We start from the raw sequence: 25,454 nt of genomic DNA on the forward strand, positions 1-25,454 counted from the left end.
GCATCAGGCGCATGGGATGATGCACTAATTCATTCATTCTCTTCTGGTGGCAGGCACTTTGTGGATGCTGGGGACATGGGGCCAACAGGGACACTACATCAGTGTAACTTGCATTCACCATTTGTAGACCGTGCCCCACCTGCAGCCTCGGCATTGTCAATGCTAATAATACAGACCCTCAGGCCTCAGCTGAGACTAGATTTACTGTATCAAAATCTCAGTGCTGGTCCTGAGAAACTGCCCCACATTGCCCATCCCCATCATTCTGCAGCTGAACTTTGAGAACTCTGGTCTGGGGGATTATTGCCTCTGCAAACTACTTTCAGGGCAGATTGGTCCCCCTGGATGTGAGATAAACAGCGAGCTTCAGGAGGAGGTGGGTTGGCCTTCGCCACCCCTCCCTATCTCCTCCCTGCCCCGCCCCCTCTCCGGCTTGCCTGCTCCCGCCCCCCGGCTTGCCCTGGGGAGGGAGCAGGGCAACCCCGCCCCTCCACGCTAGCCCCGCCCCGGCTGTCAGGGACTAGGAAGCCCCGCCCCGGGCCGGGCGCGCGCTCCCAGTCAAAGCCCAGCCTACCGCCCCTTACCCTAAACCCTCCACTGGGCCGCCAGCCGAACCACCTAACGAACTGCGGACGGCAGCCTCGGCTGACCCGCGAGGCAAAGGGCGACATGGCGGCCGCCAAGTCCGAGAACCTCTCGCTGGTGGTGCACGGACCCGGAGACCTGCGCTTGGTAAAACTGGGATGGGAGTGGGAAGTCTAGCCCGTTCCTGCCCTACTCGCCTCCAAGCCCAGCGGCGGTCTCAGCGTGCCAGTTCCAGCGCGGTGCGGGCCCCACACCGCGCGCCCAGGCCGCCCGGATCGGAGCTGGTTACCATGTTGGGGGGAGGGGGACGGTAGGCGGTTGGTTCTAAGGTGCTAAGGGCAGGGTTCTTGTCGCATGCCTCCCGGAACTTAGCCCTGTGGCCGGCACGTGGCCAGAACCCAGGAAGGTTGCAAAATGATGGAAGCCTTCTCCACCCTTTGCCAGCTGCAGATTCAGAGTCCAGCCTCTTGTCATTGCACTTTGCAGAAGACATACCAGGGAGGCTGCCTGATTTAGGACATGTGCTGAGCTTCTTCTATGGGTAGAGCGTGCAGGGCAGAAAGAGGGGCCAAAGGGACGTTTAAAAGCTGTGGAACTCGTACTTAATCTTTCTCGCTTGGGGCTGATAAAGCCTCCTTTGCAGGATTATTATGATTAGCAGAGTACCTAGCACTTAATAGATACTCAGAAAGTGCCACCTCCTTCCACCTTTCCTGCCGGCACAGGCCTCCATCTCCAGGACTCTTGGTGTTTGCCATGCCCGTGCCAGATTTCTGGATCTTGATAGTCTTCATGTCTCTAAAGCCCCTCTCCTCTTTACCTCCCATGGTCCACATCTGGTTCATGTTCCAGCCATTTTCCTTCCTGATCCTGCTCCCCTGTCCCTTTAAGAGCATTCTGTGTGTGTCTTCTCCACCCCAGCCCCTGCCTCTGCTCCCTGGCTCATAGGGCCAAAGTTCTGGGAGCTGCAGAGTCAGCCCTGTGGTTGTGCCAGGGCTCCCTTACAAAGTCTGTCTCAGATGGGCCTGGGCAGTGGGTATGTGGGACCAGTGCCAACCATCTCTGCTGTTCCCTGGCACTTCCTTCACTCTCAAAGAGAACATGCACCAGGATCTAGATTGGAGAGACTCAGAAAATTATCCAGATCAGCAGTTCCTGCCTATTTGAGAATTTGTGGTCTCTCTCCCCATACAACGCAAACAGATTGAGTTTGGCAGCAGTTTCAGAGTTCATGGACTTCCTTTAAGCCCTTCTGTCATAGACCCTCTGGAGGTCTGTGAACCCCAGACTAAGAACTCCTGCCCAGAGCCAACTCATCATTTCCTCAGCTGAGGAAAGTGCCATCCCCAAGGTGACATGCTTCATTAGTTGACAGAGCCCAGAAAAGAACTCAGAGGTTCAGACTGCCATTCCAGTGCTCTTTCTACTCCCCTTGGAGCCTCCACCCAAGGTCCTGAATTAAAGCAACACAGTTTGTATTGCGACAAACGCCGCATGGTATTATGAAGAAGGAAAAGTGGTACAGCTCTACACAACTTACAGAGTGATTTCACACTCAGCCTTGCATTCTACAAACATTTACGAGATGAGAGGGTGCCTGCCGTGTACCAAGCACTGGGCTGGGAGGGAGAGGAGGACACCGTCCCTACCCCCAAGCTGCTGTAGGGAGTCAGACACATGCTGTAGACAACAGAACTGTGGGAGGTCTGTGATGGAGGCCACAGAGCGTAAAAACCTCTCAGGGTACCCTTGGCCCAGGGTAGAGGCCCTAGGGGCGATGGATGCTACGTGAGCTGTTTCTTGGACGGAAACTGGGGGTCATTCAGGTAAGTGGAAGAGCAAGTGCAAACTAAGTGAAGTACAACATTGCAAGTCCTGTTCACTGGTCCTGTAAATAGTGTGATGTACTGCATGCACTGGTGGTGAAGCTGGAGAAGTAGACAGGCCCTGCCTCTACATCTGCTCAGGGCCTGCCTTAAAGGCATGTACCTAATAATAAGCAGAACTGTAATTACAACCCCAGGATCTGCTTTGCCTTAATTCCTAAACTCAGGCTTTCCCTCTGCTCAACCAGACTTTATGTGGCTCTGTAGAACAAAGTCTTGAATATAGAAGAGGGTGGGGAGACTCACCTAAAATTGGTCTTATCAGCTGTGCCTTAGAATCCACTCCCTGACTGAATTAGGGGCTGGGTTAGGGTGAGTGTATCCTATAGAGATGAGAATATGATAGGCTGGAGAATGTAGCCTGTGGTTGTGGGATTTGTACACTAACTGGGTGAAAGGATTCAGGGTGGCTTCGGGAGGACCCCAGATCTGTTGGAGGTGATGGGGTTCACTTACTAGACAAAGGAGTGTAGATTAAAATGATAAGATCAGGTTTGAATTTTTTAATTCATTAATATTTTTGACTGTGCTGGGTCTTCATTGCTGCACGTGGGCTTTCTCTAGTTGCGGTGAGTGGCGGCTACTCTTTGTTGTAGTGTGCGGGCTCCTCACGTGGTGGCTTCTCTTCTTGTGGAGCATGGGCTCTAGGCTCACGGGCTTCAGTAGTTGTGGCTTATGGGCTCTAGAGGGCAGGCTCAGTAGTTGTGGCACATGGGCTTTGTTGCTCCATGGCTTGTGGGATCTTCCTGGACCAGGGATCGAACCCATGTTCCCTGCATTGGCAGGTGGATTCTTTTTTTTTTTTCCTAATTCTATTTATTTTATTTATTTATTGGCTGCTTTGGATCGTCATTGCTGCACACGGGCTTTCTGTAGTTGTGGGAAGTGGGGGCTACTCTTCATTGCAGTGCGCAGGCTTCTTGTTGTGGTGGCTTCCTTTGATGCGGAGCACAGGCTCTAGGCACGGGGCTTCAGTATTTGTGGCTTGTGGGCTCAGTAGTTGTGGCTTGCAGGCTCTAGAGCGCAGGCTCAGTAGTTGTGGCACACAGGCTTAGTTGCTCCACGGCATGTGGGATCTTCCTGGACCAGGGCTCAAACCCGTGTCGCCTGCATTGGCAGGCGGATTCTTAACCACTGTGCAACCAGGGAAGCCTGGCATGTGGATTCTTAATCACTACGCCACCAGGGAAGTCCAGATCAGGTTTGAATTTAAGATGTTTCTGGGACAGGACATTTTGGGGTCTCTGAGAAATTACCTTGGTCCTAGGGACCTAGTGACACTTGCAACCCAATACAGACCGTTCTGGCCCTCACCACTCCCTCCTGAGCATGGTTGTCCCCCAGCACCTCCATGGGGAACCCCCTGATAGGGTTTCTCTCTGCCCTTGCACCCCCTTCCTTAAAGCAAATAGGCTAAGTGGTTTGGGGTTGAGATGGAGGTAGACCTGGGCCACTTGAAACTTGTCCTTTACCTACCAGGAAGGAAACCTGACACCCAGGCTTCATCCTACCTGCCTATGGAGAAGGCAGGATTCCCTTTTCCTTCTCCAAGCTGTGGCTGCAGGGAAGGAAAAATTAAACTCCTTCACTACTAGTTAGCTAGTGATTACCACAGCCATAGCAAGGGAAGAGGCAGTGCTCCTTGGCCTGGGGACTTGGGCCTGCACAGTGGTTTGGGCTCTGGGATATTTGTAAGTTGGGTGGTAAATCAGAGAGGGTGGGATTGTGTGTACACATGTATATACTGAGAGACTGCCTGTTTCTTTGTATCATTCCTTATAATGAGGACTTAGGACCTTCACTCCTATACCCCCTCCACCCCCACCATTTTAAATAAAGAACATATGGGCTTTAAAGGAGCAATGGAAGAGGTGACCAAGCTGACGCATAGAGGCAAATAGCCTATCAGCAAACAGTGTCAGCTCACTGAGGTCCTCTTCAAATGGAAACAGTAATGAGGTCACAGCCAGGTTGGGGCCAGGGTGGAGTTTAGCCCTGGCTCTACTGCTTCTGGTTGTATGACCTGCCAAATTACTTTCTGCTTCAGTTTCCTGTCTGTATAATGCGGATGATAGTATTAGATAGTATTGGGGAGTAAGAAATTTTCCTCTACCCTTCTAGGTTCTTCTGGCTGGTCTAAGAATTAAATTGACATGAGACAGGAGAAGAACAAAAGTTTATTAACACATATACATGGAAGATATCCAGGAAAACTGAGAAAGTCGTCAAAATGGCCAAAACCCTCATCTCACATACCATCCTCAGCTAAAGAGAAAAGAGGATGTTGAGGGTGGGGAGAGTCAGTTATCGGAGGTTGCCAGGAAAAGCACAGAAAACAAGGGTAAGGTTGTTATACAATTTTTAAGTCATCACCTTCTCCACTGATGTGTCTCTAGAGATTTGGTCATCCTCCTCTTTTTGGTACATTGAGGGAGACACCCTTATAAATGGAGATTTCTCTTACAAATGTGTCACTTGGGTTTTCAGAGCTTTTCCCAAATCTGCTATTTCTAAAGAAAATAACAAGCTTGAAATAATTAATATGCCCTAGAGACATATTTTGGGATGGCAAATTCTGCTCCGCTACAGAATTCTCTCTGAATTACTAGTTCACGGAGTTGGGATATAAACTAGTCAGATTAGTTTTTCCTTGAAGAAGCTATTTGAGGGGATAGTTTGTGCTTCACTAACTATCTGAGATGAAGGACCAATTTTATGTGTATTTCCAGTTGGCCGTGGACCTGTGTGTTTGTATCACTGCATTTGGATGTTGCAGCAATGTCAAAAAGCTGTAAACATTGCTCAATGCGCCTGTCCATTTCTGTGCATATTGCATCACCTATCAGGAACAGTCCATCGGCCACACTGAGTACACGCGTTCTCTCGCTTATTCTTGATAGCCAGCTCTATCCGATTTCAGGCATGTGGACAGGGAGAACAGGAGCCGCATAGCCTCCGCCTCCAGGGAGATGAACACCATGGAGGGAATATAGTCAGATTTTTGTCTTATGATTAGCTGTATGAGAAGAGAACAAGTTAAAGGGAAAACCGTCATTTCAGAGTGATGGGTTGATGTTGTTTAATTATAAACGGCAGAGAAAATAGTGTGTCAGCCACAAGTTTACACATTAATCAGAGTACCATGAAGATATTTCTTAGAGGTTTTGCTCTGTGAGGAAATGTGTTATACCTGATGTCAAAAGAATTGTTTTGAATGTGTCATGATATTTTAAAAAGTAGGATAATTCTGTATCTGTAACACAACACATTCAAGGCATCCCCTCCTTGCAATTACACTTTGCTCTTAAGATTTTGGGTAAGGAGGAGGGGATTGTAGAAAGAGGAGGGCATGAACACACAGCAGCTGGAATGGGCCTAAATGTCAGGTCTCTCTCCCTGGTTTTGCTACCAGTAGACAGAGCTGCCTACTTCTATAGGATCAAATGAAAGGGCCCTGAAAGGCTTTAAGGAACAGCTGGGTTGACCTGGGAGATTCATGTGAGTGAGGAAATGCAGGCGACTTAACCCTTGAATACCTGAGCTAGACTTATCCGTCAGAGGCAGTTGAGGCTGAAAACAGAATCTAAAATTCCTTCAGAAAAAGGGAGAACCAGGTAGTAGCAAATAGCCTAAAGAAATACCTCCTTTCCCTTTCATCTTAATTATGTTTCAACAATAAAACAAAACCCAAACCAGATAAACAATAGGCAATTAAATCCAGCAAATACTGACATCTCTGCCAACTGACATGGAAGGGCAGTGCCTTTGTCTGCAAAAGGCCAAGAAGTACAAAGCTAACATTTTCTCCTAAAAGCGGGAGGGGCAGTAAACAATACCACAAATAGGATTTTAACATTTTATGTGATGTCCTAGTACTGCTAAGAGACTTGGTAAAAGTAACCCTGTACTGGGGGGGAAACTAGAATTATGCATGGATGGGGGGAAATTTTCTTTTAAAATTGCATGACAGAGAAATTAAGGAGGAGAAATATGTACTCATGTATACAGTATTGGCATTCACTTGATACGGCTTTTAGTGTGGCTGTTAAAGCTGGCTATTTTCCCCAAACCAGATTTACATGAAGAACATGTAATTGGAGAAAATAATAGTCAGATTTTGTGAAGTGATATTCGGCTCAATAATTTTTTAGAAATGTAAATGTTTAGTTACATAGACCTGAACACAATGAGCATTTAATCAATGATACCAATAGCCTAGAGCGTCCAACCAGGCTCAGAGTCTTCATATTTTTGCTTTAAATAAAAAAGCAACTAATAGGTTCATGTATAGTTATGTTCATACATTTTGAATTAGGAGGAATTTTTAAAAAAGTTTATTTATCACAACTGAGAATTAACTAATCCTTTAACCATCCAGTATGGATTCAATTGTAGGTGCTGGGGAAGCTCAGGAGAAGAAGGATGGTGAGGATAGGGAAGGCTTTTTGCAGGAGGGATTGTTTCTCTCCATGTTCATGATTCGTGTTCATGAGTCTGTGTTCCTGACCCACGCCTGAGCACCAGTCCCAGGAGTACAACCACCTATTGGACAACCCCACCTGGATGTCCCCAACACCACAGTCCCAACACATCCAAACCTAAAATCTCCCCGAGTTCCCACAGGAATTAGGAAGTCATTCCAGATGACTCTCCCTTCTCCTCAGTTCCCACCTCCTGTGGGATCTCAGTGAAGAAGGTGGGGGATTGGCCAGTGGAGAAATGGCCCCCATGAGGTAAGGGAGTGAGTGTGGGGTGGTTTGGGAATTGCAGATTTACAAGGAGGCAGCTAGCCCACCAAATGAGGCGTTTAGGATTTTGCAGGTCCACTGGGCACTTTAAATGAATTTGTACTTTAGAAAGATTGTTATCAGCAGAAGGCGGGTTGGAGCCCAGAGAGCCTGGACTGGAGGCTGGAGACTAGCCCAGTGAACTTTGGGAGAGTGTCTGTCCCTTCTACTTTGACCCCGAGTTTGCCAGGACCAATGCGGCTAGAACAAAGCCTCTTGGGATAAAATGGCCAAATGGGAAACCTTTGGATTTTCCTCCCAACCTCAAAACACCCTTCAAGGCCTCAAGGGAGGGGGAAGGTTGAGGAGGGAGGGAAGCAAAAGTAAATTGTCTGCTCTGCTCTCCTTAAGGGTGCAGGGCAGCCAGTCAACAGGTTGACAGGTGACCTGGCAGGAGGAGCAGTTGGCAAAGGTGGGCTGCAAGAACCTGGCGCAAAACTGGCCACTTTCTCCCAGCCCTGCCTATTGTCCTTTACTCTAAGGCAGGGGGCATGGCTTTTACACTCAACTGATAGAATCAAGCCGAAAAACACTGCTGGAATCCTACTTGACTGTCTTCTAAATTTCAGCCTTTTAAGGAGAAGTCAAGTTCTCTTAATATTGACATAAAAACAAGAGAAATACAACTTTTCCCCAAAACAATTTAAAAACTACCCTTTTCAAAAATGAAAAGGACAAAGTTGTCCAGAGCTAGTTCAACCATATTCTGATCTGATTATGCAGAAAGGATTTTGATTTTATTTCTTTTGTAATAAGAGCTAACTTATCTACTGTGAATTGGGCGCGCGCGCTCTCTCTCTCTCTCTCTCTCTCTCTCTCTCTCTCTCTCTCTGTCTCTCGGCCATGCTGCATGGCTTGTAGGATCTTAGTTCCCTGACCAGGTATTGAACCTGGACCCTTGGCAGTGAGAGTGGGGAGTCCTAACTAGTGGACTGCTGGGGAATTCCCAAGGGCACTCTCTTTTATGATTATCTTCATTATACAGAGGAGGAAATTGAAGGCACAAAGAGGTTATGTAACTGCCTCGAGGTCACACAGCTCCTGGAGGGGATCCTGGATTTCAGCACAGACAAGCGATTCCAGAGTCTTTGAGTTCTTCACCACTGTACCAGTCATGTTGGCTGGAGGAGGGAAAAGGCATCTTCTAATTTCTCCTCGTGTTGAGGCCATTGCTGCAATCCAGGCAAGACATACTGAGAGTGTGAACTCAGATGTGCAGCTGGAAGTTGAGGAAAGGGGGGGGCAATAGGGTATATTCAGGAAGTATATATTTAAGCTAATTTGAGAAAATATATTTAGGAAAGGCAAGATAACATTTAGGATGTGAGAGGCGCTTGAGATGATTCCCTGTTCCTACAGAGAGTGCTTCCTGAAGTATTTCTGTGATTTATTTGTGGTGGTGGTGGGGAAGACCTGAAGGTCATAGAAAGGAGAATATGTAAGTTAAGTATTTAAGTGAAAAATGCTGTAAAACATAACTCAGTAAAGAACTGTTACTCAACTCCTCTTTATCCCCTCGTTACGATCCCTCACAGAAAGATAAGATATCCTGTTCAGCAAACTTTGAATATGCCTTTGGGAATGAAGAAAGAGGCCAAGAGGTTAAAAGTGAAAGTTCTAGATCTCAGAGGAGCTAAGAAATTTTGATATGTGAGAAATTGGATAAATGAAAGAATATCACCACCGTAATTTGAGACTGAAAAGGAGATTAAGTGAACAGGATTTAGCCAACATCATACCAAGGAACCATAAATGAAAAGCAAGGTTTTTTTAGTAACCATGCTGTAATAACTTTCGAAAACATTGTGAGCCCTGCAACCACACTTAGGATAATATTTACAAACTTAAGGACTGATCTTAACATGGTCTTGTGCTTAAGTGGCATGTCTCCTGCAGAGAAAGGAGACAGGAGCCAAGCTGAGCTGGAAGGGTGATTAGAATCAGCAAGAAAGAGAACAGAAAAAGAAAGTTGGTTTTCAGGGAGAGGTATTTAAGTTCTGCTACTAAGGAAAAACCAAGCTATCGGCACAGCACCCTCTAGTGTCCAGGAGAGACACTAAGGCCAAAGTTGGTCGGCTCTGTTAACTCCAACAGACATTTACAGTAGTATCCTCTAATGCCCCAAGGGCGACTTGGTGTCCCCAACTGTTACTTTGAGTTTGGATCTTACCACCTTTCCACCCCAAATGGGGTGTTTGGGCCTGGCCTGGTTGGAGTCAAGGATGTGAAGACTATGCTGTGGAATTCCCAGTGCCTGGGAAGTTGCCTGCTAGTGCCTTCAGGGGGGCGGTGGGAGTGGGGAGAGTGCAGTTCCATGTTTGAAATTAAAGGCCTTACTTAGTCTTTAGTTTCAACTTAACCTGCAATTCTCAGTTTCACTCAGTGTAACAGAAACATAACTTCACACAGCAGTCCCTGATACTGTGTAATGTCAGATGTGGGAATAACAATTTTGAGGAAGGTTTTGGTGACAGTCGGCTATCCAGAGTTGCCCATCCTAGATGGATTCCCTCCCTCCCTCTCTTCTCTCCTTCCTTCCTTCTCTTCCTCTCTGCCTTCCAAATTTATTGAGATGAAAAAGCTGCCTCTTCTCCCCACATCATGCTGCTTTGAGTGCAGCTCCATCATTTACAACCTTAGTGTTACTACAGACAGCTTGCTATAAATCTCCCCGTTCCTCACCCTCATCATACAGAAAATGCAATAATAGTAAAGGTGCACTGCGTGGAGTTGTCCTGGGGATGAGCTGAGGTGATGCGTATACAGCACTTAGCACAGGACCTGACACAAGGAAGTTGGTCAGTGTTAGCCAATCAGCATTAGCATATCCCTTTGACCTTTGTTTCACTGGAGACAGGGAGTTCAAATAAGCATTGAGCTGTTAGAACAGAAAGGACTGGTAATCGGATGAGCGAGAACCTCTGACCTCCTGTGGAAATACTGTCATGGAGTGTGATTATTTAACAAGTACAAGCCGACCGGGTTTGGGGCAGGCACTGTATCTGGTGCCAGAGATTGAAGGCATAGTCTTTGGCAACAAGGTTCTTATCTTGCTGGCAAAATAGCCCTAGGATTATTCTTTTTTATATTGAAGTATATCTGATTAACAGTGTTGTGATAGTTTCAGGTGCTCAGCAGAGTGACTCAGCCATACATATACATGTATCCATTCTCCCCCAAACTTCCCTCCCATCCAGGCTGCCACATAACATTGAGCAGAGTTCCATGTGCTATACAGTAGGTCTTTGTTGGTTATCCATTTTATTTTATTGTTAAAATATTTTTACTTTTATGGCCTTTTTAAAAAAATTAATTAGTTAATTAAATTGTTTTTGGCTGCCTTGGGTCTCCGTCGCTGCGTGCGGGCTCCCTCTAGTTGTGGTGAGCGGGGGCTGCTCTTTGTTGTGGTGCACAGGCTTCTCATTGCAGTGGGTTCTGTTGCTGTGGAGCACAGGCTTGGGCTTCGGTAGTTGTGGCTCACGGGCTCTAGAGCGCAGGCTCAGTAGTTGTGGCGCACGGGCTTAGTTGCTCTGCAGCATGTGGGATCTTCCCAGACCAGGGCTTGAACCTGTGTCCCCTGCCTTGGCAGGCAGATTCTTAACCACTGCGCCACTAGTGGTTATCCATTTTAAATACAGGAAGTCGTGGTTATCCATTTTAAATACAGCAGTGAATACATATTGATCTCAAATTCCCTAACTATCCCTTCCCAGCCCTAGGGTTATTTACTGCTACCCATAAAAGTATCTGGGGGAGGCTTCCTGGAGGAGGCAAGGTTTGATCAGTGCTTCCTCCCAGAGCACTCTGCACTGGGCCCAGTTCCAAAATTCTCATCACCTGATTGACTGCTCCTTACATCCCCACTGAAGGAGAAAAAGCAAATGACACCTTGGGGGTGCAGTGGGATGCAGTGAGACAGGCTTGGCAGTCAGACACACCTGGAATTAGACCTGGTTTATCCACTCTGGCTATATGACCTCGACCAAGTTATTTAACTTCCCAGCCTCATGTTTCTCATCTGCAAATGGTGGGCCCTGTGCCCAGTAGACTGTCTGACACACAATATGTACAGTGAACACTTTATTTACACCCCTTTTCCCTCTTCTTGCTTGGCTGCCTTCAAAGAATTAATAAAATGGACACTTGGATTTGGCTACTCACTGTCCTTCCTCCTTGTCACCAGGAATTTACTAGCCAGCTTGCAGTGGGAAAAAAGCTTGGTAAATTATCGTCATCCTCAGCATTAATAGCTGTGAACACCAGATTGCTTTTTTAACCCAGTGAGAGTGGGCAAAATGCAGGTCCTATGTGTTCCCAAGGGGCTGCTAAAACTCCACATGGGATGTTTTGGAAGAGGGTAAGAAATTTTGGTCTGCACACTGATGTGAATGAGTGGAGCACACAGTTTCTCCAACCTGTCTAGAGACAAAAGCCCTCCTATGCAACTGCCAGAAACACCTCATCCTTTCCCTGTACGAGTTTGCTAGACCAAACAAATCTGTATCTAAGGATGTATTTTCCACATTCCATATTAGAGACCCAGAAGCATCCTTTCTGCCAGGGTGTGCAGGTAGTCTACTTTTTCTTGGTCCGTGGCAAATTGCACCAGTGGGTGGGGTGAGGTCAGCAGAGTCAGTAGTATTCAAGGTAGCCCCTCAGGCATCCACCCAGCAGTATTATGGTCTGAGTCTGTGTTAATTATAAGAAGAAATATTTGAATGAAACTTTAATTTAAACAAAGATTCAAAATATTCATAATGTAAAGTTATTATGCATACTAAATGATTTTTCTATTTTGTTTCCTTTAGGAGAACTATCCTATCCCTGAACCAGGCCCAAATGGTAGGTCCTTAGAATATACGACTTGTATTTTATTGTTTCCTATTGTTTACCCTGGAGATGCATGTGCATTGCCCACTTAGCCCTCTTTTCCTACTGTTTATTACTTAAAAGCCTCCATTAAAAACTATGCTTTTGTTAGGCTTTCAACCTAGTCCGTGGTCCACAGCATGACTGGATAGATTCAATCTGGCTGCTACATGAAATAAAAGAAACAGTGGTAGAACCAGGAGAGTTACCATATCAAACTGCCGACTTGTCCCAAAGAGTTTTTGACATAAAATTATTCAATTTATGGACCAAAGGCAGAACTTTTCCTCTTTTGAACTAATGACAATTAGGTTACTCTGTCCTCTATAAGCTGCTATTTGGGTGGCCGAGTCGTGTCCTAACCCTAACCCAAACTTTGAAAAGGAGTGAGTCTATAGATCTTAATCTTTTAATTACAAAAGGGAACATCCAGGAAGGCCCAGAAAGACCAGGACCTTCTGTCCAGTGGGGATGGGAGGGGCTCCATGGAGCCCTCCCCTACCACCCTAGTCAACTGGGAGCAGAAAGTGGGTGAGCACACTGGGGCAGGGTTTCTGTCACCTTTGTTCCACTCCTTCTCCCCGAACCTGATGAGCTGAGCTGACACGCAGGTTTCCTGGGGTGGTGTCTGTACCTGGGGAGGTCATGCCACCCTCTTAGCTATGGCAGATTCCCAACTGACAGTTTTCTAAGCGCTTCCATCTCTGGAGTCGCACAGCAGGAAGGGAGGCTGGTGGCAAGGGGCGAAGTGTCTATGGGTAGCGCATCTCGCACGCAGCCACTCAGGTCTCTTTCTGTCCTTGATGAGTTGGGGGCATGCTTCCCCACCTTGCCCCACCTGACCCCAGAGCTGTAGCTTCTGTATGAGCATCAGACTGAAGGCGGCTTTCCTCGGGCCTCTAGAGCTTTGCTACTCAAAGGTCAGTTGAGTTACTGATTTATAGCAGTAAGAATACAGACAATAGCTATTTCTATCAGTGTTTAGCAAGTAATGTATATTTAAGGCTCAAGTGTTTTTTCTGAAATACTATGGTCAGAGAAGTGAAAGAGGCACTTCACTGTGTTCTGAAAAGTTAGTGTGGATTCCGGACGTGGAAAAAAAAAAAGAAAAAGGCTGTTTTGGACCCAAAGGATCCTTTACGATTTCTCTCTCTGAAGCAGCATTCTGCTCTCACTTTCTTGCTGCCTTTGAATTGGAAGGGGAAGTGATGGTAAATTTCAGCTAGCGTTCTAGCAACTCAAATTTAATCTCTTATTATAAATTGGTAACTTCACAAGAGGAAACTCTGAGATAATTTTCCTAACTCAAATGACTTTTCCCTACCTTTGATCTCAGGATCCACCCTGTCACTTCTTACTCTGTTCACCAAAACCAAGGATGAAGGAAGTTCCACCTGGTGGATCTCCCATGCCTTGTGGCAAGGGCAGTGTGTCAGACATCTGAGTGCAGAGCAGAGCTTTGGGTCTCTTTGTCCTTCTAAGGCAGAGCTTTTTCTCAGGGAGATATTTTGTAACATGGTAAACTCAGTCAGACTAGGCCAGTAATCCTTTAGGATTTATTTCAGCAAAGGGGCTCAGTAGCATCATTATTTTAAACTTGGAAAACTGACAATAACAATATCACCAAATCTCTCACTATACTCAAACCTGTAAAGGAGAAATGCCAGTTGAATTCTTTGGATGGTTTAAATTAAAGCTTCACTTTTGAACAAAACAACAGGCATGAAGAACTCAGCCTTATAGCACACAAAGTATTGCCAAGTCTAGATTTTGCCAGCCTCTGTCTCATGAATAGATAAGAATCTGGTGTAGAATATTCAGAATATTAATTGTCTAGAAACAGTTAATCTCGAAAACAGTTTTTTTCTCTTAGGTGATTGACACACTTCTTCCTACTAATAATATCTTTTATTTATTTATTTATTTATTTATTTATTTATTTATTTATTTTTGGCTGCATTGGGTCTTCGTTGCTGTGCACGGGCTTTCTCTAGTTCTGGTGAGTTGGGGCTACTCTTCGTCGCAGCACTCAGGCTTCTCACTGCGGTGGCTTCTGTTGCAGAGCACAGACTCTAGGCACGTGGGCTTCAGTAGTTGTGGCACGTGGGCTCAGTAGTTGTGGCTCTTGGGCTCTAGAGCACAGGCTCAGTAGTTGTGGCGCACGGGCTTAGTTGCTCTGCAGCATATGGGATCCTCCTGGACCAGGGCTCAAACCCGTGTCCCCTACATTGGCAGGCGGATTCTACTGCGTCACCAGGGAAGCCCCTACTAATAATATCTTTTATTCCATATACTAGTCAAGAGTTCTCCAGAGAAACAGAACCTAGGGAAAAGTTATTATTTATATTTATTTATATATAGATTTATTTATATAGAGAGAGACAGGGTAGGGGGAGCTGCCTAGTTCAAAATTTGTAGGGATAACCAGCAGGCTGAAAATTCAGGTAAGTCTTGAGGAGAATTCCATCTCCTTCAAGAAACCTCACACTTCTTTTAAGGTCTTCAACTGGTTGGAGGAGGCTTATCCACATTTTGGAGGGTAATCTGCTTTACTCAAAATCTACTGATTTAAATGTTTGTTTTATTGAGGTATAATTGACATGTAACATTATATTAGCTTCAGGTACACAACATAATGATTTGGTATCTGCATATATTGTGAAGTGATCACTGCAATGTCTAGTTAACATCTGTGATCACAAATAGTTACAGATTTTTTTTCTTGTGATGAGAACTTGTTTTTTTTTTCTTGGCTGCACTGTGTGGCGTGTGGGATCTTAGCTGCTTGACCAGGGTTGAACCTATGCTCCCTGCATTGGGAGTGCAGAGTCTTAACCACTGGACCACCAGGGAAGTCCTGATGAGAAGTTTTAAGATCTATTCTCTTAGCAACTTTAAAATGTGCAATGCAGTATTATTAACTATAGTCACCATGCTGTACATTACCTCCCTGTGACTTATTTGTATTATAACTAGAAGTTTGTTCCCTTTGACCCCCTTCACTATTTCACCCACCCTCTACTCCTGCCTCCAGCAACCACCATTTTCTGTATCCATGAGCTTGGTAGGTTTTTGTTTTGGTTTGGTTTGGTTGGGTTTTAGTTTTAGATTCCACATATAAGTGAGATCATAAGGTATTGTCTACTGGACATATACCCAGAGAAAACCGTAATCCAAATCACAATTCATCTGAGGAAGGGACAATTAATTCAATACCTGAAGGCAAGTAAGAAATAAGCCAGGTAAAGGGGAGGGGAAAAACATTCCAGCCACAGGAACCACAGAGTGCCTCTTCATGCTAAGAACCAGGGCCTTCTGTGCAGCATCGATTTTATTGAATGACTGGGAAATCACCAATATTTTTCTAGATTTGCTTAATTCAGGGAGGAATTCTCAGCTGTGGCAGATTGTGATATTCTCCAACTCAGTGAATTAAATCCAGGCTGTCTTGGAATAGCCAGCTGTTAGCTTTAACCTTCCTTTCCTGATGAGGCCGCTGCATAGCCTGGAGATGATGGATTATTTGGGGGAAGGAGGCAGGTCTCAGGAGGTGCGTGCCATCCTGTGTTAGTTATAAGGCTCTCTGAGCCTGGCTCAGGTGAGGGATCCACTAGCTCTGAAGAAGCTAGACAGGTGTCTCATTTAGGAATGTTAAGTGAGGCCCTGCATTTATCATCAGTGAAGTCAAGAAAGCCCCTGAAGTTTCGTAGGATTATCCCACATGCACCCCAATGTTCACTGCAGCACTATTTACAATAGCCAGGACATGGAAGCAACCTAAACGTCCATCAACAGAGGAATGGATAAAGAATATATGGTAGGACTTCCTTGGTGGCGCAATGGTTAAGAATCTGCCTGCTCAGGCAGGGGACACGGGTTGATCCTTGCCCCAGGAAGATACCACATGCGGAACAACTAAGCCCGTTCACCACACCTATTGAGCCTGCGCTCTAGAGCCCGTGAGCCACAACTATTGAGCTCACATGCCGCAACTACTGAAGCCCACACACCTAGATCCCGTGCTCTGCAACAAGAGAAGCCACTGCAATGAGGAGCCCATGCACCACAATGAAGAGTAGCCCCCACTCGCTGCAACTAGAGAAAGCCTGTGTGCAGCAACGAAGACCCAACGCAGCCAATAAATAAGTAAATAAATAAATAATTTTTTTTAAAAAGGAAGAAGATATGATACATATATACAATGGAATATTACTCAGCCATAAAAAGGAACGAAATTGGGTCATCTGTAGAGACATGGATGGACCTAGAGACTGTCATACAAGTGAAGTAACTCAGAAAGAAAAAAACAAATATCGTATGTTAACACATATATGTGGAATCTGAAAAAATTGGTACAGACAGTCTTATTTACAAAACAGAAATAGAGACACAGACGTAGGGAACAAGCATGTGGATACCAAGGGGGAAAGGTGGAGGGTGGGATGAATTGGGAGATTAGGATTGACATGTATACACTATTGATACTATGTATAAAATAGATAACTAATGAGAATCTACCCTATAGCACAGGGAACTCAGTGCTCTTTGGTGACCTAAATGAGAAGGAAATCCAACAAAGAGGAGATATATATGTATGTATAGCTGATTCACTTTGCTGTACAGTATGAACTAACACAATATTGTAAAGCAACTATACTCCAATAAAAAATGTTTTTAAACAAAAAAATAAGGTATTTGTCTTTCTCTGACTTACTTTACTTAGCATAATGCCCTCAGGGTCTATCCATGTTGTTGCAAATGGCAAGATTTCCTTTTCTTATGTCTGAATAATATTCCATTGTATATATATGCCACATTTTCTTTGTCCATTTGTCCATCAGTGGACACTTAAATTGTTTCCATATCTTGACTGTTGTAAATAATGCTGCAGTAAACATGAATGTGCTTAAATGTTAATCATGTCTAAAAAATACCTTCACAGCAACATCTAGCATTTAACCAAACAACTGGTCACCATATCCAAGGCAAGTTGATACATAGAATTAGCCCTCACATGGGATTCTTTTGTTCTGTGGAAGCTTTCTTGCCTTGCAAGACTTGATCAAGTTTGCTGTTTAGCTTGTTTTTCTCTGTGATCTAAATTTTGTACCTGGCCTTTGAAACCAAGCGCTCTCCTTTGTCCAGAGGAAGAATGCCAGGGTGCCTCAGAGGGATAGACGGGGCCTTTCCTCCCTCACTTGTTTTCTCCTTCTCCTTTATCTTATCAGAGGTGCTGCTGAAGATGCATTCTGTTGGAATCTGCGGCTCAGATGTCCACTACTGGCAGCATGGTCGAATTGGAGATTTTGTTGTGAAAAATCCAATGGTGCTGGGGCATGAAGCTTCAGGAACAGTGGTAAAAGTGGGATCATTGGTCAAGCACCTAAAACCAGGTCAGCAAAGCCTTCCACCAGTGGATTTGTTTATTCATTCAACACAAATATTTGTGCGTGATTACTCAGGGCCAGGCCCTCTGTTAAACACGGGGGTTACAGTAGTGAACAAGACAGTCTCAGTACCTACACACATGGATCTTAGGTTCCACAGGGGAAGGCAGCTGGAACAGAGAGTAAATTAATTAAAATTGTGTTGAGGGCAGCAGAGGAGACTACAGGGTGCAATCAGTGTATACTACCCTCCAGACCCCTGCCTCATCTGAGGAAGAGACAATTAATTCAATACCTGAAGGCAAGTAAGAAATAAGCCAGGTAAAGGGGAGGGGAAAAACATTCCAGCCACAGGAACCACAGAGTGCCTCTTCATGCTAAGAACCAGGGCCTTCTGTGCAGCATCGATTTTATTGAATGACTGGGAAATCACCAATATTTTTCTAGATTTGCTTAATTCAGGGAGGAATTCTCAGCTGTGGCAGATTGTGATATTCTCCAACTCAGTGAATTAAATCCAGGCTGTCTTGGAATAGCCAGCTGTTGGCTTTAACCTTCCTTTCCTGATGAGGCCGCTGCATAGCCTGGAGATGATGGATTATTTGGGGGAAGGAGGCAGGTCTCAGGAGATGCGTGCCATCCTGTGTTAGTTATAAGGCTCTCTGAGCCTGGCTCAGGTGAGGGATCCACTAGCTCTGAAGAAGCTAGACAGGTGTCTCATTTAGGAATGTTAAGTAAGGCCCTGCATTTATCATCAGTGAAGTCAAGAAAGCCCCTGAAGTTTCACAGGATTATCCCAAAGTGGAAGGTTCGTAGCTTCCAATAGCCACTGATTGGTTTTTACCTATGGGACAAGGTATCTCTATATGTCAAAATAGGAAGTGGGTTTCTCTAAATTTAAGTTATAACAGGTGCTTAATCAGCATCTACAATGGGTCCAGCCTTGTGCCTGGTGCTTTGGGGGATACAGAAAATTGAGAAGATATGATCCCTGGAAGCTTCAATTTAGTTGAGGAGACCAGATATCAGCATATACATAAATATCTGTATATGTAAAAGACCTATATATACCTGTGATTAAGTTGCTGATCTCTTAAGTTTGAATGCATTTTAACAAACCTGCATTTTTACTCCCCAAACTTAATGCTCAGTGTTTTTGACATCATATTTTACATATTTTTGTTTTGTGTATCCCTTAACTTCCTATTGTGGATATAAATGGTTTTACTACTTTGTCTTTTAACCTTCCTACTGTCTTTATGAGTGATTGATCTGTTATCTTTTCTGTATATTTGCCTTTAACAATGACATTTTTCCTTTCATAATTTTCATATTTCTAGTTGTGGTTTTATTTTCTACTTAATGAAGTTCCTTTAACATTTCTTGTAAGGCCATTTTAGTAGTGCTGAACTCTTTTAGCTTTTGCTGCTTCGGAAAACCTCTTGATCTCTGCTTCAAATCTGAATGATAGTTTTGCCAGGTAGACTTTTCCCTTGGTTGTAGATTTTTCCCTTTCATTGCTTTTAATATATCGTGCCACTCCTTCCTGGCCTGCAGGGTTTTTGCTGAAAAGTCAGCTAGGTGATAGTTTTATAGGAGTTCCCTTGTGTGCTACTAGTTCCTTTTCTCTTTAATTTTTGCTGTTTTTATTTACAATGTGTCTTGGTGTAGATCTCTGGGTTGATCTTGTTTGAGACTTTGTACTTTTTGGACCTGCATATCTGTTTCCTTTCCCAGGTTAGGGAAGTTTTCAGCTATCATATATCCAAATAAGTTCTCTGCCTTTTTCTCTATTCTTTTTCTAGGCTCTTTATAATGTGAATTTTAGTATGCCTGATGTTCCAGAGATCTCTTAAACTATCCTTGTTTTATTTATTTTTTAAGATTTATTGTATTATTTATTTATTTATGGCTGCATTGTGTCTTCATTGCTGCACACAGGCTTTCTCTAGTTGTGGCGAGCGGGAGCTACTCTTCATTGCAGTGTGCAGGGTTCTCATTGCGGTGGCTTCTCTTGTTGTGGAGCACAGGCTCTAGGCACACGAGCTTCAGTAGTTGTGACACACGGGCTTAGTTGCTCCTTGGCATGTGGGATCTTCCTGGACCAGGGATTGAACCTGTGTCCCCTGCATTGGCAGGCGGATTCTTAAGCCCTGTGCCACCAGGGAAGTCCCACTATCCTTGTTTTAAAGAATTCTTTTCTCTTCCACTATTCTGTCTTCCAGCTCACTGATCCATTCCTCTGTACCATCTAATCTGTTGATTCCTTCTAGTGTATTTTTTTAAATTTCACTTATTGTATTCTTCAGCTCTGTTTGATTCTTCTTTATATTTTCTAACTCTTTGTTAAACTTCTCAGTGTGTTTATCCATTCATCTCCCAAGTTCATTGAGCAATGTTATGATCATTACCTTGAACTAACTCTTTATTGGGTAGATGCTTATCTCCACTTCACTTAGTTCTTCTGAGGTTTTATCTTGTTCCTTTGTATAAAACATACTCTTCTGCCACCTCATTTTGCCTAATTCTGTTTTTATTCCTATATATTAGTTAGGTCAGTTTCATTTCCCAATCTTAGAGAAATAGACTGATGTAGGAGGTGTCCCATGGGGCCTGCAGCACACTCCCTCTGGTCACCAGAGGGATGTCACCCGTGTGGGCTGCATGGGGTCTTCTGTTGTAGCAAGCTGACCACTGTGGGTTGGTGGGTCTGGTCCCTGGCCTAATTGGCGGCCATGCCCCGCTTTGTGCTGAGGCTGCCAGCTGCTGGTGGCTGAGGCTGAGTCCTGGCATGGCTGGCTGTGCAGCCTGTGGGGTCCTGGGACTGGTTCTGACTGACTGATGGGCGTATAAGCCCTTTGCGCTCACAGGCAAGAGGGAAAACTCCAGAATGGCACTTGTTAGCACCAGGGTTCTTGTGGTAGCATAAGCTCCCCCAAATTGCTGCTGCCACTACCTGTGTTCCCAGAAGGGGTCCGTTACCTCCTGCCCCTCTGGGCGGCTCTGCAAGATTAGCAAGTGGTTCTGACCCAGCCTCCTTTCAAATGACTGCCTCTGCGCTGGTTCTCAGTGTGTGAGATTTTGTGAGCGCCCTTAAGAGTGACGTCTCTGTTTCCTACAGCCCCCTCTGGCTCTCTTGTCCAAAAGTCTCACTGGCCTTCAAAGCCAGATGTTTTGGGGATTCGTCTTCCCAGTGTAGGACCCCTGGGCTGGGGAGCCCGATGTGGGGCTCTGACCTTGGGTTCTCTTGGGGGAGATCCTTTGCGTTTGTGATTTTTCTCCTGTTTGTGGGTTGCCTACCCAGAGGTGTGGGTCTTGACTATACTGTATCTTTGCCCCTCCTACCCATCTGTTGTAGTTCCTTCTTTATATCTTTAGTTGTGGAAGATCTTTTCTGCTAGTTCTCTTTGAGAGTTGCTCTGTAAATGTAATTTTGGTGTGCCTTTAGGAGAAGTCGAGCTCAGGTTCTTCTTACTCCCACCATCTTGGTCACACCCTCCTGCCTATTTATCTTATTGTTTGAATTTCCTCTGTGATAATACCAGCCTGAGCTTTTATAATGAAAAATTCAATAAAAAATTTTATTAATGCTATTATATATTACTACTACTACAATCATCATCACTACCAGCACTTTTAATGTGCACTTAATACATACCAGGACTCTACACTATCCTGTAAGTCCTTTTAACACAAAAGACATAAAAATACCTTAACATGTCTCTGCTTAGTGAAGGGCAGACCTCTCACAGGTTCTTCTCAGGCTCCTAACACAGTCCTCAGGCACAGGTGGGCCCTAACTCTGGGGACTGGGAAGGGACTTAAAGGGATGAAATTTACGAGGTAGTGTTAATGTTCTGTGTCTTGGTAGGGGTTTATATTACACAGGTGAATGCCTTTATCAAATTCATCTAATGATCTACTTAATATTTGTGCATTCTTTCAGCATCTAAATTTACCTTAATAAGGAGCCATAAATAAGTATTGTACTCTAGTTAATGACATGCAAGCTGAAGTATAACGATAGGAAGCTGAGTGATGTGTCTCCATGTGTGCAACCTACTTTGAAATGCGTTAGAAAAGAAGGTGGATTGATGGATGGAAGAGAGATGGATAATGGGATGGGTATGTGATAAAGTGAATGTAGCTAAATGTTACTTGAAGAAACTAAGGGGAGAACATCTGGATGTTCACCATATAGTTCTTTCAACTTTGCTATATGTTTGCAAATTTTATACTAAGAAGATAGAAGGGCCGTTCTAAGGCTGGATTTCCAAGTGGGCGTAGTGAGACATAGAGAGAAGTACGATAGAGCCAGCTGTTCACAAGCTTGAACCAGAGTCTGAGGCCTCTGTGGGTTATTTGCCTTATTGGTTCTGCTAACCAGGAATCAGTTATTGTCTAGGACAGTGAACATAAGACCTGCCATTGTTATGACTCCTTTTAGCATATTATCAAAACAGGTGAAGAAAAAAAATGTCTGCAAATTCCACACACTAGCCACTTCTTTTGCAGCAGTTTGAGATGAGAAGTTAAACTGGCTTGATGGGACTGGTTGTATGTTTCCCAAGCTGGCAGGTGGCTGTGGAGCTGGAGGGGCAGGTTGGCTTGTTCCATGAGCCGGTAAAAGGGCAGGCAGACCAAACCAGTCTGTGGAGAATTGATTTGGTCATTTTCCTCCAGGGTGTATGTGTTGCATTTGGTGTTTCCTTTGGAAGCGCTAATGGGCTGGGCTTCCTGGAGTACCCTCGGTCCCCAGCGCGGAGGGAGACTCAGTTGGCCAGATTCCCCTGCTGGCATCTGCCCATGAGCACCTGTCTCTTCATGGCATCTCTGCCCCTGCCTGTGTTTTTTTTCCTGCAGGTGATCGTGTTGCCATCGAGCCTGGTGCTCCCCGAGAAGCTGATGAATTCTGCAAGATTGGCCGATACAATCTGTCACCAACCATCTTCTTCTGTGCCACGCCCCCCGATGACGGGAATCTCTGCCGGTTCTACAAGCACAATGCTAACTTCTGCTACAAGTTAGTACCCATGGCCCAGCTGTACCACCTGGGACCTCTTCCCCAATGTTCTTTTGGTGTTCTTTCTTCTAGTTTCCTATAGTGGTTTCTTCATTCTTTTTAACTCATAATTCCAGACATGAGGCATCCTTGGCAGGCCTGCCCTTCTTGGAGGCACTGAGGGAGGGGTAGTCTGGCTAGGGCTAAGACTGACTCACAGTGCTTATTTTTAGTCTTTCAATCTAACTTTCCCTCACCTAGAGCAATAATAGAAGATCATTGCTGAAATCACTCACTCCTCTCCAGCCATTGTGGAGATAAGTTATCGCGGTTGTCCTCCATTATTGGTTTCCACTGCAGCTACAAGAAAGGGATCTGGTAACAGGCGGAACCTTGGCAACAACGGGGGTTTACTGTGGCGTGGAGCCAGGGCATGAGCTTTGCAACCTTGGAGCAAATCCCTCCTAGTGAGTGACTTTGAAGAAATGACTTAACCTTCTTCTGCTTCAGTCTCTTTTAATCACCTGGAGTTTAAAAAAGGCAATGAGGGACTTCCCAGGTGGCGCAGTGGTTAAGACTCCCACCTGCCAATGCAGAGGACATGGGTTCAACCCCTGGTCCGGGAAGATCCCACATGCCGTGGAGCAACTAAGCCCGTGCACCACATCTACTGAGCCTGCGCTCTAGAGCCCATGAGCCACAACTATTGAGCCTGCGTGCCACAGCTACTGAAGCCTGTGCGCCTAGAGCCCATGCTCTGCAACAAGAGAAGCCACCACAATGAGAAGCCCGTGCACTGCAAATGGAGAGTAGTTCCCGCTCGCCGCAACTAGAGAAAGCCCGTGCGCAGAAATGAAGACCCAATTCAGCCAATTAATTAATTAATTAATTTTTAAAAAGGCAGTGCACGTAAAGTCACCATTATTGTTATTATGTGCCTGGCCTTGTGCTAATAAGTGCTTTGCACGCCTTATTTAACTTTCATAAGAGTAATGGTGAGGTGGACCCCGGTATTGCAGCATTGTGTGAGAGTTAGCAAAGGCAGGAGAAGGCTAATTAGCTTGAACACAGAACAGAGCCAGGAGTCAAGTTGGGGTGTCTGTGATTCTCAAGCTCCTCCCCTGTGCTCACTACCCTACCTCAACTCTCAGTGTGATTTAGGGAAGTTGTGTCTGGCAGAAGCAGACTGCTGTACCTTCTTCATGGGCCCTGGCCCGTGGAGCTCTTGGATGCTGGTGTGCTGCTTTCCTTCTGAAGCAACTAGGCGCATCTTCCTCCTACCCCAGCATGGCCCTGCATGGCTCTTTTGGCCAGAATGGGGCTTGTCTGATGAAGGCCGGGTGCCAGTCACGGGGGCAGTCTGACAGATCTGAGTTTTCTAGTACCTGCTGGAAGCCTTGAGAGGAGTCACAGGCCAGGGACCTCACGATGAGTTTAAGTCAGCACTCTAAGGAGAGAGCAGGTTACAGGGGCAGAGTCTGCCTTTGAGCGAGCGGTTCCTGAACCAGCCCACTTTCAGGGCCCTTTCCAAGTCAAGGTGCCAAACAAGTTTCTCATGGAAGCCAGAAGAGCGTAGTGGTAAAGGTTGAGACTAACCATTGGTCTCTCCCATTTGCCAATTGTGTGACCTTGAGCAAGTTATTTAAACTTTGTAACCTCAATCTCCTAGACTGTAAAATGGAAATAATAGCATTGATTTGATGAAATGCATAGAATTAGTGATGTGATTCAAGGGGAAAAGCATATCAAGTACTCAGCGTGAGGCCTGGCCCATAACAGGAGCTCAATAAACAGTGCGGTTTTGTGTCATAGCTATGGCCTTGTGTCTGGGGGCTGTTGCAAAGATAGGCCTGAAAAGGAGCCTTGTACTGGGAATTGTGGGGGAGGGGTGCAAGTGGTTTGTAGGGAATAGTGGGGGAGGAAATGTCCTGGTTGGCAATGGCAGTGGGAGGGCTGTGGAGGGCCTCTAGGGGACGTGCTGCCCCCACGTCTCCTCCTCTCCCAGGGTACTTTGTGGCTGTGCCCAGCCCTGGATCCACATCCCCCTCTCTGGTTTCTCTTTGAGAGGATTTATGCATGACCACAGCTTCTTTATTTTCCTACCCACCTTATTTTCTTTCTATCTTCCTGCTTTCCCTTTGGCTTCTTGATCATTCTTTAACCCTTTTGCCTATTCCTTGAATCCCATTGTGAAAACCACCAAGTTGCCTTGTCATTTTATGGTGTTTGTAAAATCAAGAACATTGAGGCCCGGGAAGAAACTCAACCCCTTTCCCTCAACCTCCACTGAACAAGGTTGGGGAAGGAGGAGCCAGTAACTCTCCCCAGGTCAGTGGCAGAAGGGCTGGCCCCCAGGACTCTGGCTATGGCTGCGTGTGTGATAAGGTAGCGTCTGCCTAATCAGTGGAATAATCTCCCACATAACAACCTGCTCTCATCACCATCCCCAGTCCCTTTTCTCCTTGGTGTTCTTATTCCAAAGAAAAGTCAGAGAGAAGATGAGAGGAGCGCACAGTTCCTGACCACAGGCCACCCTCAGTTTAGCCCCAGTACCAGCTTTGGGGGAGGCCCAGATGTGAAGGGGCAGGACTGTCAGAGAGAGTGTGTGTGATCGGGGGTCCATGAGAGAGTTTGGGAGTCTTCATTATTTCACTTCAAGCTTTTCCCCCTTATTTGGAATTGCTGATAGGTTCGGTGGGTAGAAGGGATGATGACAACAGTCAGAGCAAAGAGTGGATTGGGGTGCGGGAAACAATGTGCAAGAAGCAGAGGGGAGGGGAGAAAGAAGGGGTGGTGGGCCCCAGTCAGGCCGAATGCAGGTCTCGTGATCTATTATGTAGAGGATCGTGAACAGAAGGATTATGGGGATGAGCACGTGGTTTGGCTCCCACTTGTATTTCTTTTTGGAACTTAAGGGTTTTCATGTTCTTGCATGTGG

General features: G+C 45.4%; 1 protein-coding gene across 3 annotated transcripts in view; it reads left to right on the forward strand.

The window, feature by feature from the left end:
* Window positions 1–526: 526 nt before the first annotated feature.
* The window catches only part of SORD (sorbitol dehydrogenase), a 35,382-nt gene continuing 10,454 nt past the window's right edge, over window positions 527–25,454 (forward strand). The window contains exons 1-4 of one of the 3 annotated variants that reach the window (XM_057724440.1): window positions 527–732; window positions 12,067–12,100; window positions 17,356–17,520; window positions 22,378–22,537. In XM_057724440.1, coding sequence (XP_057580423.1) covers window positions 670–732; window positions 12,067–12,100; window positions 17,356–17,520; window positions 22,378–22,537 — 422 coding nt within the window. In that variant the 5' untranslated portion in view covers window positions 527–669. Of the gene's footprint in view, window positions 733–4,737; window positions 4,813–12,066; window positions 12,101–17,355; window positions 17,521–22,377; window positions 22,538–25,454 lie in introns of those variants that run through there. The other 2 variants (XM_057724438.1, XM_057724439.1) reach the window with 2 other exon arrangements.

This window comes from Hippopotamus amphibius, chromosome 2 (assembly GCF_030028045.1).
Source record: "Hippopotamus amphibius kiboko isolate mHipAmp2 chromosome 2, mHipAmp2.hap2, whole genome shotgun sequence".
Taxonomy (NCBI): domain Eukaryota; kingdom Metazoa; phylum Chordata; class Mammalia; order Artiodactyla; family Hippopotamidae; genus Hippopotamus; species Hippopotamus amphibius.